The sequence below is a fragment of the Gavialis gangeticus genome, unplaced genomic scaffold (genome assembly GCF_001723915.1).
Source record: "Gavialis gangeticus isolate Ggan-Ray unplaced genomic scaffold, GavGan_comp1, whole genome shotgun sequence".
Classification (NCBI taxonomy): Eukaryota; Metazoa; Chordata; order Crocodylia; family Gavialidae; genus Gavialis; species Gavialis gangeticus.
Genome location: NW_017728998.1, coordinates 48,965,419 through 48,982,490, shown reverse-complemented (window position 1 = coordinate 48,982,490; position 17,072 = coordinate 48,965,419). Strand labels below are relative to the sequence as shown.

The window sequence follows — 17,072 nt, the reverse complement described above, 5'->3', positions numbered from 1 at the left end:
GTCCTTTCCATTGCTCTTGGCATGCAAGGGTATGTTTCCTTGTAGTTGCTTGGTGGGACGCTCTTAACAAGGGAGACACTTTACATGTTGCAAAGTTGTGACTCAGCATTGCTGGAACCTCCTTGTTAATAGATGTTCTCTTCAGAGTGTAAACAGTAGATAGGAGGATTCATTTCTTGTCAGGGAGCACAGATTGGCACTAAATATGCCCCAGGGCAGGGTGGTGGGGGGCCTAAGGGGCCGGCATGCCCTACTGATGAAGGAAATGAAGGATCAATAAAAAATAGGAGAGGGGAAAGAATTGTAATGGGAATTTTCTGCTTGGCAGGATGTTTGACTGGTTTGTTCAGGAACTGGAGAAGATGGTTCCACAGCCTGTGATCAAGCAAGCTGATTCGGTAAGTGGTTAATGGGGTAACGATTTGGTGCTTCAGCTTTATCTGAGTGTAAGTAGGCATGGTGATGAGTTAGCTGGCCTAGTGCTGAATTCTGCACTGTCTGAGGGCTGCTGTGCAGTCCTGTCTATCTCAGTGGAGACTGGAGAGGGAGGAGGCCTTTTACGAGCCTAGCCCTGGAGACTTCAGCAGAGCCTATGTGGACTGGGCAAAGTTATCTCCCGCAGTATTTGGGAATCCTGCTAGTCAGATGATAAAGTGTTATAAATACATTTTTTAGCAAATAGTCAAGACCTTGGTTTTATATTTCACACAGAAAATTCTTAATAGTACGGCATAGCTAGCTTCATGCTGGGGTAGGGGTTCAGTTGTGACTCACAAGGGAAGGGTGCCATCTACTGAATTGCCAGATGTACTGGATGAGAGAGTAGAATAGTGGTAATACACGGACATGTACACGTACATCGGTGAAAAATAGATGACAGTAATATTTTACTCTATTCTTTTTTCATGTTAGGAAGGAGAAGTGGTAACTGCGTGCCCAGTGGAGGAGAGTAAGTAATCAGTACTTCCCATTACATTACATTATTTCATTCAACAGAGATGTGTACCTTCTTGATCAAGATGAAATGGAAGGAAGGGCTGCAGCAGAGTTAGGAAAATGCCCTTGAACAGACCTGGGTTGGGTTTCATGTTGCAGAGCTTTGAGAGAGAGATAGGGAAGCAGTGAGAACAATGTTGTTAAATTGTCCCCATTGCATTTTTTTAGTTCACTTTGTGGAGTTTGACTTGCAATACATTCTTGATCAGTATCAACCTTTTCTCTCATGAAAGCTTGCTTGTAGATTTGGGATGTTGTTGTGACTCTCCAAGCCTTTCCTTTATCTGACTCTCTTAGTAAGAGACTTGTATTTTGGGGGTATCTTCTCCAAATGTGGAGAATGTCCCAAACTGAGAAGCCTTGTGATTTTCTTAGTGCTGTTGGAAGCTCTTTAAAACACAATTTCTGAGTGAATTTGTTATCTACATGCATAATTGGGTTATGCCAGAAGGAATTTTCCAAGTCCTTAAAGGTTATTGGAATTTGGATCAGATATACACTTATAGCCCCTTCCAAACCACCTCTTTTAAGTTCACTCATCAGGTTTGAGGTCATGCCTTTGGGAGCTTGAGGTGCCCAGACAAAGACATCTTCTGCACAACTAGGAAGAAAATAAGTCTTGTAATAGGTGACATATTTGGGGTCCCTAGTGAGACTGACAGGCAGAGTATGTAGCCTTAACTACAACCTTTCACTAGTAGTGTAGCTAGTTGTGGGTCACAGGGACATGAGCCTCAGGTGTTGACTAAGTCGGATTACTGGAACAGAAGTAGGGGCTGCTCAAGACTTCAGCAGCTCTGGTTACCAGTAGCACAGAACAGAGGAACATGGCTAGGACCCAGCAGTCAGTGGGTAGAAGCAGGAGAGGTTGAGGCTCTGGAGGGCAGAGGTTGGACCCTCTGCAGCCAAGTATTTAATCCCAAAGCCAAATCTGGCTTTTTATATTGTTGTTTGGCATGGCTTTTGGCAATTCTGTACTGACAGCCCATAGTGGCTGGAGTCTGGAGCCTCCCCTCCCCTCCCCTTCCCCCACCTTTCCCCACCCCTCACCTTTATTCCAGTGCCTCACTGCTAGGTCTTCCTCTGCTGCCCACTGCACTACAGAATCTAGTTATGTCTGTGCCTTGCTCTACTATTGTTGTGCATCACAGCTTTGTAATAAAAAGTGAGGTGATTTCTGTCATGGCTGATTGCACAAAGCAGACATACTACAAAAGAATGCTTTGATATCAGGTGTGATAATGCCACCTGAATGTTACATGGCAAAACTGAAGGACTTCACAAGGACACCTGGTCCAGTCCCCTGCACAAGGCAGGATCATCTCTGACTAAGCCATCTCAGCCAAGTGTCTATCCAACCTGCTCTTGAAAATTTTCAGGGATGGAGATTCCACAGCTTCTCTAGGTAGCCTGTTCCAATGCTTGACCACCTTCATAATCAGAAAGTTCCTCCTGTTCTCCAATCTAAATTTCTTTTGCTTCAGCATGAGGCTGTTGCTTCTAGTCTTGTCCTTATGGCCACAGAGAAAACCCTTTTCCATCCTCTCTATGGTCATTATTCAAGTATTTGAAGATGGTTATCAAATTGCCCCTCAGTCTTCTCTTCTTCAGGTTAAATAACTCCAGTTCTTTTGGCCTTTCCTTATAAATCATGTTTTCCAGGCCTTTTTTATTACTCTCTGCTGGATTCTTTCCATTCTTTTCAAGAATGCCACTATTCTTGAAGTGTGGGGACCAAAACTGAACACAGTACTCTAGGCAAGGCCTTATCAGTGGCTGCATCTACAAGAGCAGGGACTGTGCAGTTGTTACTGTGCAGTCATTTAGTACTTGCATAACCAAGTCCTTAATGACTGCACACTACAGTTGCCAGTGTTACTGTACAGTAGCTTTCTCGCATGGTTTTTTCAGATGCTACTGTGCAGTAACTTGTTATTACTGCATAGTAGCATTGTGCCATGGTTTGTGCCCACCAATGCTACTGTGCAGTAGGGCTGCGTGAAATGAAGCACAAGCTGAAATGGAATGGTGCTGATGGAACAGTGTTTCATTTTGAATTTTATTTCAGTTTGAAACCTCTGTTCCATTTTGTTTCGTCAAAACAGTGACGCTGTTTCAATGCTGTTTTGAGTTTCGCCCATAGGCTATAATGGGGAAGCTTGAAACAGCCTCTCTCATCCAGCAGGCAGATTGGGACCCACGACCCTGGGAGGGCTGCAGGGGCTGTGCCAGTCCTCCCGGGGTTGTGGGCCCTGATCTGCCTGCCAGATGAGGGAGGGAAGCTGGGTGTTGTTGCCTGGGACTGGTGCCAGCACAGCACCAGTCCCAGGCAGGAGCATCCAGCTTCTCTCATCTGGCAGGCAGATCGGGGGCTGCAACCCCGGGATGGCTGTCGGGGCTGTGTGATCGGGCTCAGTTCACTTCCCCAGCCCAATTGAGCTGGGGAAGGGAACCGAGTCCCATCGCTCAGTTCCCCTCCCCAACACTGTGATCCATAGGGCTAGGGAAGGGAACTGAGCCTGATCACTCAGTTCTCCTCCCCAGCACTGTGACTGATTGGGCTGGGGAAGGCAACTCAGCCCAGCCCAGCCAAGTTCCCGTCTCTAGGGCTAGGATTGGGCTGAGGAATGGAACTCAGCTCAGCTGGGCTGAGTTCTCCTCTCCAGCGCTGTGATCCAGGCTGGGGAAGGCAACTCAGCCCAGCTGAGCTGAGTTTCCCTCTCTAACCTGATCCTAGGGCTGGGGAGAGGAACTCAGCTTAGCTGGGCTGAGTTGCCTTCCCCAGCCTGGATCGCAGTGCTGGGGAGGAGAACTGAGTGATCGGGCTCAGTTCCCTTCCCCAGCTAATCGTAGCACTGGGGAGATGGGGGAACTCAGTCGGGCTACTTCAAAACTCAAAATGTTTCAAAACTTTTGAAATGTTTCAACTGCCCTCGTTTTGTTTCAAAGCTGTTTCGAAGCCCTTCGTTTTGTTTCGATTTCGCTGTTTTGAGCTCAAAATTAGTTAAAACAGTGTCGAAACGAAACAGGTGGTGAAATTTCACACAGCCCTACTGCACAGTAGCAACGAGCTACCATGCAATAGTGTCTCATGTAGATGTGCCTAGTCCTGACTAGAGTCAAAGAATCACTTCCCTTGATTTGCTGGTGACACTCCTGTTAATACAACCCAGTATACTGTTGGCCTGTTTTGCAACTGTTGGTGTATACTCAGCTTATGGTATACTGTAACCCCTCGGTCCTTTTTGCAGTACTGTAGCTTAATCAGTCACTCCCCAGGATGACATATAGGAAAATATTGTATAGATTGCATAGATAATATAAAGGAACATTTTGCGATTTGTTTCAAATTACTTTTGTGCAATGCATGGGTTCATTTTCCTACATTGGTAGTTTAGAAGAATTAGGTAGGAGACTGGATCTTCCTGGGGAGATCTGGATTCCCTTACTCAGTTTGGGTCTGGCTCTATGAACATTAGGTGATGTCTCAGATGAGGTATTCGTCCTTTGCACCTTTCCCCTGCATTTTGTAGGGTGGAATGTTGACATCATCGAATGTCTTATCATGCAACTATGTCCACTTTGCCTTAACCCTCAAAATGAAAAATTATTCTCATGGGATTTGAACAGGGGAAATGCTGAGATGATAGTGTGTTTCTTTGTGGCTCTCTACTAGGCAGGATACAGAGAAGCACTGGCCCAGTTGTATGAATTCTATTTTGCTCTCTGTTGAACAGTCAGTGATTGGTGATGCTGGTCACCAAAAAGCACTGATGACTCTAGTTTGTGGCAAATCATATAACCAAAGCTCCTCAATTCAGGGTGAAATTCATCATTGTCCACAAGGCTTAGCACAAGGCCAATGCTCTATTTAAGCACCTTTTAAGCCCTGTTTTATGGTATTAAGCAAAGAATCAACTTTGTGACAGCTGCATGTACAGGGGAGAATTTCACCCTTCATGTGTAACTGGCTTAAGTCAAATCCCCGATTTGGTATGTTGTGGTATTTTAAATAGACTTATGTGACACATGAAGGCTTCTTCCAAATTCAAAACAGCAAACATTTTTATTAATATATTCCTTCTCCTTTTGTTTCAGGGGGGAAAGGGGCTTAAAGCCTCTGAAACAAATGGAAAATGAAGACCTGGGAGAATCATCTTTGCACAAAATTAAATTAAACCAACCTGAAGAGAAAAATACAGTTGGGGGTATAAACAAAGAGAAAGATCTGCAAGTTCCTTTCTAATTACTCCCCATGCCAAACTTAAACCAGGAGTAAAACCTGAGGCTCAACTAACTCAGTTGCTCCATTTTCAGAAGGGAATTTTAGCTGCACATCTCAGTAGCTGAAGTTGGATGCCCCCTTGGCTGGAGTTAGACGCACAGTAACTGTCTGCCTCTGCTGACTGGAAGAGGAATTTCTGCTACTGGGAAGAACCTGACTCTAATGCCAATTCCAGTCAATAGTATTGTCATTTTCTTCTGTTTTCACTCGACATTGATTTGTCTGGGTATGTCAGAGGCAGAGATTTTGATTCTTCAGAATATGGCTGTAAGGTTTAATTTGTACTGGGTATAAGAGCTGAAAAAGATCCTTTGCACAACCTTCTAAGCATGGATCTTGGTACTGTCACTTCTGAATTCCTAAAATGATTTTAAAGCCACAGCATACCAAAATGTTATCACCTGAAACCTGCTGACAGTTTGAATTTGCTTCTGTCAGAAAACCTTAGCACAATACCCAAATAGCACCTAGCTTCTCATCATCAGAGGCTTGTGTTCTTTTTCTCCCACTGAAAAGGTAGTTCTGACTTAGCAAGTGGGAAGGGGCCTAGTCTGGAACAGAAAATATTAGGTGTATAAATTAGGTTTAAGTGGCACGTAGGCTTTGTGGCTGTTCTTTGAGCAGGGCTGTATTTAATGTATCCCAAGCAATTGTGACTTTTCCACAGACAACGTAGCTTTTCTGGTCTAGCCTGTTAAAAAGTTTCAGAGCGACTCTCAGGAGTTAAAACATTCCAAGAGAGGCTATTGTGTGAACTGAACACCTCCAATATACAGACACAGAGGCACAGGCACAGGCACACACATGCACTCATGCATGTTCTGGGCTGGATTGTTAAAGAACATTGGGTTGGACTTGATCTCATGTGATCCCTCCTAACCCTACTTTTCTATTACTATGATTAGGTACTCTTTTCCACCCAAGTATCATTTACTTTACAACAAGCCAGGCACCCATAATGAGGAGTTCCTATTTTTGCAGCTGAAATAACATTTCTTATCTGTGTGTTTATAATGTGCTTTGCTACATGGCAACTGAGTAACATTTCTGAATCTTCCCTAGCAAACAAAATCCAATATTTTTAGCAAAGTGTCTTCTTTTTCTTCTCCTTTGTATTTTAAAAACTGTTTCTGAACAAAATTGACTAAATACATTGTGTGGCATTAGTACAATGCCACCTGGGGTAGTGTTGAGTGAATGTGTATTGGAATTAAAAATAAAATCCAAGCTTTGATCACAAATGTCTTTTTTTCTATTTTTGTGTATTTTTAAATGTCTACTCTTTCTTGTTGAACTCTTTGTAGTCTTTGTGGTGTTAGTGGGACCCCAAAAATCCCTTCTCTTTTTATAACACCTGATTTGGGTAGTTTTAGTTCTTCCTCTTGTTTTTCTTGCATGCAATTAGCATGTATCTGAGATAAGAATGGCTGAGTGGGCCTGACCTAATGGAGGCTGAAGATAATGGGAGGAATCTCATTGACTTCACTGGGCTTCGGAGCAGACCCATGATGACCCTTCCAGAAATGTGGTCCCCCATGTACTTCCCTGCAGCATTGGTAAATGATTGGGCTGTAGAGGTAGTTACTGTGTGCAGTGTAGAATGCCATGTTACAGGCTTAATTACTACTTGGGGATAGCTCATGACTTCAGCAGGTGCTTATGTCACAGGTGTGCATGAACATGTACATCATTAACAGCTCCTGATGGTATTCTGCTTGCTGAGAACACAGGGAGAATAAGCCTGGGCCTATGGGAGAAGATGTTATAACAAGGAGCAGAGAAGACTTGTTTGAGCCCCAGTTCCAGTCTCTACACTGGGGTCAGTTTCCAGGATGGTGCTGTGGCCATTCCTGCACTGGAGTGCAAGGGGGCAAGAGCTTTCTGGGTCCTTTCCTACATTGCTCATGTAAGAGCAATCAGACTATGGCTTAGAGATGGATGGGCCAGATCCTCATGTCAATCAGTGCGGCTCCCGTAAAGTCAACAGTTCTACTCCAATTTACTCTGTCACAGGGTTTCATCCAGTAGTAAGATGTATAAATGTAGAGAAACCTATATTTTTATGGTATTTTTATTTTGGCCAAGTGTACACTCATTAGGAACACCTGTTGCAGCTCCAACAGGGCTGAAAGTGATACAAAGTTGGGGAACACTGGGATATGCTGGCAGTCTGGTGTATTTGATGATCCCTGTGCTGAGCAATATTTGTATTAAATGTTGAGAACTTTAAAAAATAATGTAGATGGATTTGAGTAATGAATGTGCTGCCTTCATTTCACTGCTTCCTCCCCTGTTCCCACTACAGTTTGTATCTTCCCTGAGGAGCAGGGAGAGACCAAACTTGCCATTGAAGACATTGAATCCAATGAAGTTCTAGAAGAGGTGAAACCTTGTGACACTGAGATGGAACTTAAACTGTCTTCTGCTCCTCTCCCTTCAATAGAAGAGGAAACTCAGGAGGAAGAAGAGAGGTAAGAAGAGAAAGCTCATACTGGAAAAGCCACCTTGTATGTCAGATCCTATATTATAAGGAATCAAGCCCTCCAATGTGGAGGACTCAGAGGGTGGAATATGATCCATATGTGTTTTGTTCTTTCCTTACATCCATTCAATATATTGTGTGGGTTACTTAGCAGCTGGTGATTTATACAACTAGCTATAAAAGTGATATGCACTGCAAGGACCCAGAGTTACTAAAACAAGCAATTGGCTTTCCTTCCAATTTCTGTGAGATTTGGATGAAAAGAACACAGGAAATGCCAGACTGAGCTCCATCCAGTGCAGTATTCTGTCTCAGATGGGATCCAGCACCAGCTGTTTGAGAGGGTATTGTAACAAACTGGTGTAGGCAATAATGAGACCATCTGTGCTAAGAAGAAAGATTCTTTCTACCCTCTAGTAGTTGGAGGTGGACTTATTACCTGAAGCAGGAGGGGTTGGGTCCCTTGCAACATGTTCTTAAAGTGCTGTTATCATCACTGACAATGCCTGGCCCATTCTCCATATCATTTATCTCAATCTCTTCCTAAAACCCTCTCACTTACAGGGTTGTCTGTGGTGACTGGTATGTGTGTCCAGCCCCAGAGGTACCTGCAGCTCAGCGGTAAGTTCAGAGACCCATTTCTGCAAAGTGCAAAGAGGTTTGGGGTCCTTCTGGGTACAAACTACTTGAATAGGTAGCAAAGACACTGCTGTGCCAGCTTGCCTTGCATTTATTCTAATACATGTCATTTCTGGGCTCTCGTACCTTCAGGCAACTATATGTCAGATGTGCAGAATCTCAGACACATTGAGCTATATTGTGGTTCAGTTACTCCTAGATAAGTGCAAGGATGAGTCCACCAATGTCCCTGCACAATCCTGCAGCTTTTCAGTTTTGTTATTGATTTTAGTGGAGCAGAATCAAATACTTACACTGCAGTATAACTAAAGAGTTACTAAACTCATCTTCTCCTCACTCTCGTGGAAGGCTCCAGTCTCCAGATTTGAAACTATGCTTAAGAAGCTGGAAGGACTTGATTGTTAACCTTCAGCAGTTACGCATCTGAAAAACAGTAAATAACATTTTCCGGCCAAAAAATTTTTAGCTATTAATATGCTTCCATAGGCTGTTGTATATTGTACAAGTGCCTTTGAGCCCTCTAAAAGAATTTACAGGTGAGGAGAGATTTTCAATTGCTGAATTTCAGGTTTTCAATAAAACATCATTGCCCAGCTGAATATTCTGGCTACAGTTGGCTCCCCTGTGGTCACAGATTCTGATCCTATAAAAGAGATTTTCAAACAGAAATGCTCTGCACCAGGATTTCACATTATGAGCTATATGATATGAATATGAAGGAAGGAAATCTGTTCTCCTGTGCAGCAGGAGTTCAGCCTGGCCTATCAGAGGGATCAGGTCTGTGGAATCAGGAATTTGGTTATGGGAAGGAGTCTGAGGTTGTGTTCCTTTCTTATCCTGAGGGACAAGGTGAGGTTCCTCACAGGAGTGACAGGAAAAGGAAATGACTTTGATGGCTAAATCCTGCTCGTTTTACCTGACTCTGTGCATAAGGTTAATATCATGATGGGTATCACCTTCAGAAGAATCGCAAGCTGAGTCTAGAAAAAGGAGGCACAGTGTCTGTGCTATGTGCTGTGGTAGGATAACCTCTGGAGAATTGATCAGTGCTCCACCTTTGAGCAGGAAACTGGGTGTGGGATCTATCTCTTGGAGTATCAACAAGCTATAGTTTGAAGCTGTACATAGAGAAGGAAACTAGTTGATGAGCCTAGTTGGCCACAGGATGTCAGCAATTCTGTGTGCACTTAGGAAATAGGTGTGTGGCTTACTCTATGCTAGCAGCTAAAATGTGACACAGTGAGGGAGTTGAGCAGCTTGTTGGCTGAAAGATAGGAGTCAGTGTATTTTGGGGCTTCCTGAAAGGCTTTCTGGCTAACTCAGTCAACATTCCTCTGGGAGGCTGCTTGCCAGCATGGCAGGCTAAACAGACTCCAGAAGGCATCGCCAGTCTGTATCAACACAGACCAGTGGTTTACCTTGTCCACTGCTTGACTGACACTAGCCACTAGCTTCAGAAGAAGGGGTAAAGCTCCCATCATGGATTCTGGCTGTTGTAGTTTGCACAGTAAGGTACACAGGACTGGAGGTGGGAGGGGGTGACCGGTGGGAACGCTGACTTGGGATAACAACTCTGGTGTTCCTAGAACTATGCATGAGAATTTAGCTCAGAAGTAAAAGACTGTCTTTTACAAGTGGATTCAGCCTCCAGGCCCTGGATAAATACTGCTGCTCTGCATGTCTGAAGCTCATTCCTTCTTGCTGATTAGTTTTCCTTAGAATAAATAGCAACTGTGCTAACATAAAATGATTCCCAGAGCTCTGTTCCTTCTGTTGTTGTTTACTGGTGCTTCCTTCCACCCTACTAAAGGTAAATGGATTTATGAACATTCGTTACACAGGCTTTTTTTCCCCTAATACACAGTCCTGGAAGGAAACCTAGCATTCCACACAGCCAGTCAGCAATTTCCTGCCCTAGAGCATGAATTCCAGTAGGAGGTTTTGTTTAAAAAAAAAAAAAAAAGGTTGGGATGGGGAAGAGGGGAAGAGAGAAGTCTTCCTGCAGAGCAAATAGAATTTGAAGTCTCCAATATGGTTTTTCCCTATATTTCTTTAACATTTTACATCATTCTTTTGTAGATATTCTTTTTTTCCCCCCACATGTTAGTACCTGCCATGAAATACTGTGAAATAAGCCTAGCCAATATTCTCAAGTCAGTCATCTCCAAATGTTTCTTTTGAGATTTTGAGGTGATACATATCTTCCTCTTGCCTACATCATCTTGGCAGAAATGTCTACATCCATAGAGTGTAATTTCAAATAGCCACCTGAAATTCAAAATCCATACATTATATTGACCATAAAATACTTCCCTTATAAGGTTGCAGACATCCTATTTCCAGAATGGTAGCGAGGAGGAAGAAACCAAGACTGCAAAGTAAGTGGTGTTCAGAGTTGTAAGAATTCTTTCAAGATTCACTTGAAATGTTTTTATCTTTTAATGAGAAGTAGCTCATAAGCAACATATCAAAATGACTGTAAATATTGTAAATATTTCAAATAACAGAAATGTGATTATAGAAAGGATAGAGATGGGCTTTTGTCTGTGACCATAGGGCAGGGGTAGGCAACATTTTTTGGCGGGAGTCCCGAAAAACACCACAATGCCTCCCTTGGAAGGTGCCCGAGTACCAGCATGCTAGAAAAACAAAATGAAGGCAGGGGGTACATGGCAGAATGCCCTGCTTGTGCCCCTTGCCCCCACCCAAAGCCCCTGCCCCCCAGCACTGCTGCCCTGTGCCCCCCAGCCCTGCTGCTCCTGCCCCCACCCAAAGCCCCTGCTCCCCAGCCCAGGTTCCCAGCTGGCAGCAGCTACCCAGACCCGGGGCAGACAGCAGGGCTGTGCAATCCGCCCTGAGGTGTGTGCGCAGTCACTGCCAGCATAGAGCTGATGCCAGAGCTGTGGAGCCCGGCACAGCTGTTTGCAGCCTGCCTGCTGCAGCTGCCCAATGCAATGGCCTTGAGCTACAGCAGAGGAAATTGAGATTGGAGATTAGGGGAAACTTTCTGACTATGAGGGTGGTCAAACGTTGGAACAAGCTGTCTAGGGAAGTTGTGAAATATGAGTCCTTGGAAATTTTCAAGAGCAGGCTGAACAGAGGGCTAAAGTACATGACCTTGTGACATCCCTTCCACCCTGCTTTCCTATGATCCTATGTGAGTTGTCAGGACATGGAATTAAAAAGGCTCAGATTTAAATAAACTTTGGTTTCACAGAGCTGATTTTTTTATAGCAGAACCACAGGCAAGATTCAAGTTTGAGTTCATGGTTATTTGCATGGGTTAACTGTTTTGCTTGAACTAGAGGAGATTTACAGCCATGATGGGAAAATGGTGACATGATTTGCTCCAAGTGTCTGCTCTGTGTGAACTAAGTCTGACCTTGAAATGCACCAACAAGCAGCTGACTAAAACTGTTTGCATTTACTCTAGAGAGAGCAACACCATTTATTTCCATATTTGCTAAGAAGTTTCAAGGCACAAACACCAGTTAACAGATGCAGTTTACACTTAACTCTCAGTGGAATTTGAATGACGTTGGAGTTTAGCTTAAATGTGCCCTGAATTTTTGGTCTTTTCCTGATGACAGTGGATATGATCTTCACAGTGCATACACACATCTCTGTCTAGAGGGCAATACTGTTTTAAGAGATGAGCCAGGAAAGGATGTTTTAACTAACTTGGCTTATTCAAAGACTTTCTGATGACGTACGGTACCTAGTAACCAGCAAGTGTCTCCTAGCGACACATTCTCTTTCTTAGCAACTGCTCAGCTTCCCCTAGCAACACAGTCCTTTGGTCCCTACACTGTTGCCTGCTTCCAGAGGGGGTTCTGAGAAGCTGTCCACACAGCAGCTCAATCCGATTAACAGAAAACAGGATTTGCAGCTAATCTGTAGACTTCAAAAACGAGGGAGAAAAATCTTGGTTTCAAAGTGGTTCCCGGTTATTTAAAAACATGTATGTTAACTAAATGTATTCAGGAACGTTATGAATATTATGAAGCTGGGTTTAAAGATGAGATTGTGTGCTGTATCTGCAAATATACTGTAATACAAGTAGGTGAATTTTAAAATCATTTTTCTATTGGAGAAAATTACTGAGATGCCCATAACCATTAGAAATAGTATCTTTGGGCTAACTGGTGCTTAGGAAGCGTTTTTGCCTAATTGATTAATTTACTTTGGTTTCACTTGCTTGTAAACATTTAGAATGTCATATACTAGCATCCGAATGCTGTACTCTGCCTTTTGCCTAAAAAAATAGAATGCCCAGATTCTCAGATGGAAGCAGAAAATGCATGATTGATCAGTGTTTAATCTTTTTGCTGATTATTGTGTCAAAACCTGCTTTTAATTTCTACTGTGCTGTAATTTACTGAGCTTTCTATGCTTCTGTAATCCTCTCTGGGGTTTTTAGTTTCAGTTTATAATAATTTCAGTTATGGTAATTGAGATATTGTTTCAACACTCAATGTATTGGGATTTTTACTAGAAAAGAGAGAGAGAGGATGGTTGTGTTGCCTAAGATAGGATGAAAAGAGTTGAGATTGGGTTTGGGGAGAGTTTCTAATAAATCAAAAGATAAAAGAAAAGTCCTGTGAAGTAACATTTTTTTCACTAGATGCAGTGAGAACATTTATTCTTAGATGCGATAGTGTGACTTTTAGGTTTTCAAATACTCAGCTATTTTCTGATGTATTTTCTTCATTCTTCTCCTTCTCTTCCAAGTAGCAACTGATTCCAGGGTAATTTGTTTATTAAAGCTATAGAAACATTAAGAAAAATGATCATCAAGCACCAAGGGACCATTTTTTTTTCTCATTAAAGTCCTGTTAAAGCAATAATATCTATCTTGTGAGCCCTGTTTGTCAACAATGGATAGTAGATTAGGACTTGCAGATTCTGTATTTGGGTGCTGAAGTTGGCCTTTGAGAACAGAAAATAAGCAGCACTTGCCATCTTACTAGTTTCGCCACACAAACATGGGGTGATATTTGCAGGTCTTGCTGCTGGAACATTTGGCTTCCAGCTTTTTATTTGGTGGTTCCTAATTAAATTAGAAATATTTAACAAGGCACATTCATTTTCCTGCTCATGACCTGCATATTTTACATTACTTTGACCAATTAATATTTTTTCCAACATCTTAAGTCAATCTCCTCAATCATGGTAGTTAACTTTATAGCACGTATGTTAAATCAAGGTTGATCTATTTGTAGTAAAAGGCTGCATGTTTGTGCCAGAAGACAGGTGCAGTAAACAATGAATAGCCCTTATGTGTAGAGAAGGCTTTCCAATTTGCTAAATGTGTTGTGGTTGCTTTTAACAACAGCAATTAATAAGAGCCTGTACACAAGACAGACTTGCAATGGTATAACTTACTTTACACAGATATAAACAAGAAATGCAGAGATGACATAAATGCCGATACTGTGGTAACTGCCTTGGATCTGATGTAGAATTTACCCATGAAAGATTTGGTTAAAAATCTGGCATAAGTTTATGGCAGTGCAGGGGTCACGTGTCCATGGGTTACTCCCTGTGGTGGGTACAGCGACAGCAGTATAGGGTCTACTGTACTGAAATCTGGCTGTTCCTCTGTCTGCTCTGGACACTGATATAAATTTACCCTGATATACAAAACATATAAACTATACCAGCATAAATGTCCTACCTGTCTGGGCCCTAAGACTCAGCCCCTCAATTCCACTGCCTACATCTGGGGTATACTTGCATATCCTTTCTGGTCTATAAGCAGGATTTAGTAAAGCAACGGCTTTTCAACTTTGACATTTAAAAATCTTTGCCCAGTGGGCAGATACACAGTGCTATGATGACCTGTGTCTACAGCACACTTCCTGTAATATTTCACTACCTTTATTCTGCTTTCTATAGATTCCTGCCTCACTCTTGTATTATTTTTAATGAGGACGTGGGTGAGCATTCTTTTGCAGTAGCTGCTCCAGATAGTTACCATATAGAAGAAGAACAAGTGATTGAGTTCAGCGCTGCTGCTTCAGATGTTTGCCAGCTAGAACATGACCAGCCAATTGAGTTCAGTGTTGCTCCAGATGTTTGCCAGCCAGAAGATGACCAGCCAATTGAGTTCAATGATGCTCCAGATGTTTACCAGATAGAAGAAGAGCAAGTGACTGAGGTCAAAGACCCGTTGATAAAGGTAGGAAAATGTATCTTTTCGTTGTAATTCAGGTGCTCAGATTGAGATCCACGGTCAGAAACAGTTGAAGGATTATCCCTGTGGAGACATGGTAATTTGGTTTATGTTAAGAAAGGACTCTGCAGGGAAAAGTAGCTGAATTACTGTGACGCGGTGACTCAAATAACCTCTGTGGCTGCTGCCCCTTGTATGGGGAAAAAGTGTCTGTTCAGTCCTGCCAAGGGTGCTCTGTCTGCTGTGGGCCATAAGCACCCCAAAGCCTACCACCTGTTGCTGCTGCCACTGGTGGCGGGAGCTGTGCACCATGTGGGGGGAATGTGGCAGAGGGCTCACACAGACACCCTACCATACCCACATTCCCCCACAAGCCCCATATCCACTCCCCCCACAAACCCCACACCGACACCCCACACCTACACCTCATCCTCAGCTCACCCCCCTACACACACCCACGCCCCAGCCACACGCCACACTTCCCCACACACAATGTATAAGAGCAGGACTTTATTTTGAACTATTATGCAGGACTTTATTTGAGCTATTATGCAATTGCCTTTATATACACTAAGCCAACATACATAAATCAGGAAAACACTTTTTTTTAAATAAAATTAAAATGTGTTATAGCAGATGTTTGATTTTTAGTATATGATTTGTTTTTTTTTGGTTCCAAGATAGCAAACCCCCTTCCCAAAAGGAGTACTTCCAGGGCCAAGGGGAGGGACTTATATTGGCAAAGGTCAGGTCTTAGGCGCAGGACTTCTGGTCCCAAGATGGTGACCAGGGGGTGGGGCACCTGTCAAGGAGTGGGGCTACCCTTGCAGCCCTTGACAGCTCACCAAAAGTTGTTAAGCGGTCGTCCAACCAAAATAATTGCACACCCCTGCTTTAAAGGCTTTTGGAGTAATTGTCCATTATAACTATCTGGGTCCTTTCAAATGGGAATGAGTTCAGCCACTTTAATACAAAATGATCTACTCCAGCAAATATAGTCATCAGTACATTGTTGAGTGACTGTGCTAAAAGTTGCAAAGAGTTACAGTGAAATGAATGCTGAGATATAAACTCTATCCATTGCCTTGAGGAAGTCTTTTTTAATTGGTTGGTAGGGCTGTCTCCATGATGTGTCTCAGCCTGTAAAGTATCCAGGAATTTCTTCTGTGTTGGATGTTGGATCTTTGGTGTCATTGCATTCTCATTTAGCACTTGTATCGCATTCTGCAGCACCAGAAATGTGGGAGATCCTTGTATTGTCTCTGCAATTAAATAGTCAAGAAAAACAAGACCCAAGTCATATTCATGGCACCAGGCTAACTTATATGTCCTTTGTTCAGTTTTCTCAGTCACTTCAGTGATGTTAGGAAAGTCGCTTAATTTCACAATATCAGTCCTTAGGAGTGTACTGCTCCATGGTGAGCTTTGAGCAGAACTTAGACATAAGGCAGTGTGGGAAAACAAATGTGGGAGATGGACTGTTTCTGTGCACTGAAACTGGAAGTAAGTAGTCAGAACATTCTCTGTATAAAACAACAATGGCCCCACATACTGTCCTACTGGGGGAAATAAAAAAAGTAACATCATAAAGGTTAGAGCAGCATGCATAGATAGCACTGTGCGCAAATCCTGTGGAGGTGACATGGTAAACTTCGTACTCATCAAATGGCATCAGTATTTCCAGTGTGGCCAAATTTGGTTACAGTTGCTGTGAAAAAATAATGAAAAGTGTGTGTGCAGGCAAATCTCCTGACATGTCTTTCCCTTGAAGTCTTTTCCCTACAATGAATGAATTAGTCTATGGCTTCTCTAGTGAAATAGCCTACAGCTGTTATGATAATGTTAGATCATCTCTGTCTTTTTTTACCTGACAGAGGGAAAGGTTCTGAAACATTCTAGTAATATTAACTTCCAGTTTGCTACTAAAACTGCATTAGATTTCAGCCTGTATAAAATACTGCTTTTCTGTTTTACTTTTGGTAAGGGAATGGGATGTTTTTACAGTGGACTGATTGTTTTGGTGGTGTTTGTAGGTGGAAGAAGTGCAAGTAGAACCTGAATTGGAGCCTGCTGGAACAGATACTGAAGGTACCATATATAACACATAATGGCAGCCAGTTCCTAGCAACCAAAAAGGGACGATGAGATAGCTCATCAGAGGAAAACTCGCCTTTTAGAATTCTTATTCAATGTGATTCTTGTGTGTGATGGGCCTGCTCTCTGAAATTTCTCTTACCTCATTTAAAGCATCTTATGGGAGAAACAGTGGCGGAGTTGCCATCGGTTATACCCAGATATGGAAGGCGAGAGTTAGGCAGCAGTTAATCTTCTTGATTAAAATAATCTCTCTCATGATGTAAGAAGTTGTCCTTCAGCTGAGGAAGAAATGGAGAAGGAGAAAAAAAAAATTTCTCTGTTCCCTCATTCAATTTGGGGAATAACTTGTTTTGTAAAATGTATTTTAATTTAAAGTTTTAGGAATGACTGAATAAAAA

At 42.7% G+C, this 17,072-nt stretch overlaps 1 protein-coding gene across 5 annotated transcripts in view; it reads left to right on the top strand.

The window, feature by feature from the left end:
* Positions 1-17,072, top strand: part of CNGB1 (cyclic nucleotide gated channel beta 1) — a 158,407-nt gene that overhangs the window by 56,658 nt on the left and 84,677 nt on the right. For all 5 annotated transcript variants that reach the window (XM_019505900.1, XM_019505901.1, XM_019505902.1 and 2 more), the window contains 7 exons: positions 329-398; positions 913-949; positions 7,587-7,752; positions 8,328-8,384; positions 10,724-10,780; positions 14,301-14,583; positions 16,611-16,665. In XM_019505900.1, the coding sequence (XP_019361445.1) occupies positions 329-398; positions 913-949; positions 7,587-7,752; positions 8,328-8,384; positions 10,724-10,780; positions 14,301-14,583; positions 16,611-16,665 (725 nt within the window). The remainder of the gene's footprint in view (positions 1-328; positions 399-912; positions 950-7,586; positions 7,753-8,327; positions 8,385-10,723; positions 10,781-14,300; positions 14,584-16,610; positions 16,666-17,072) is intronic.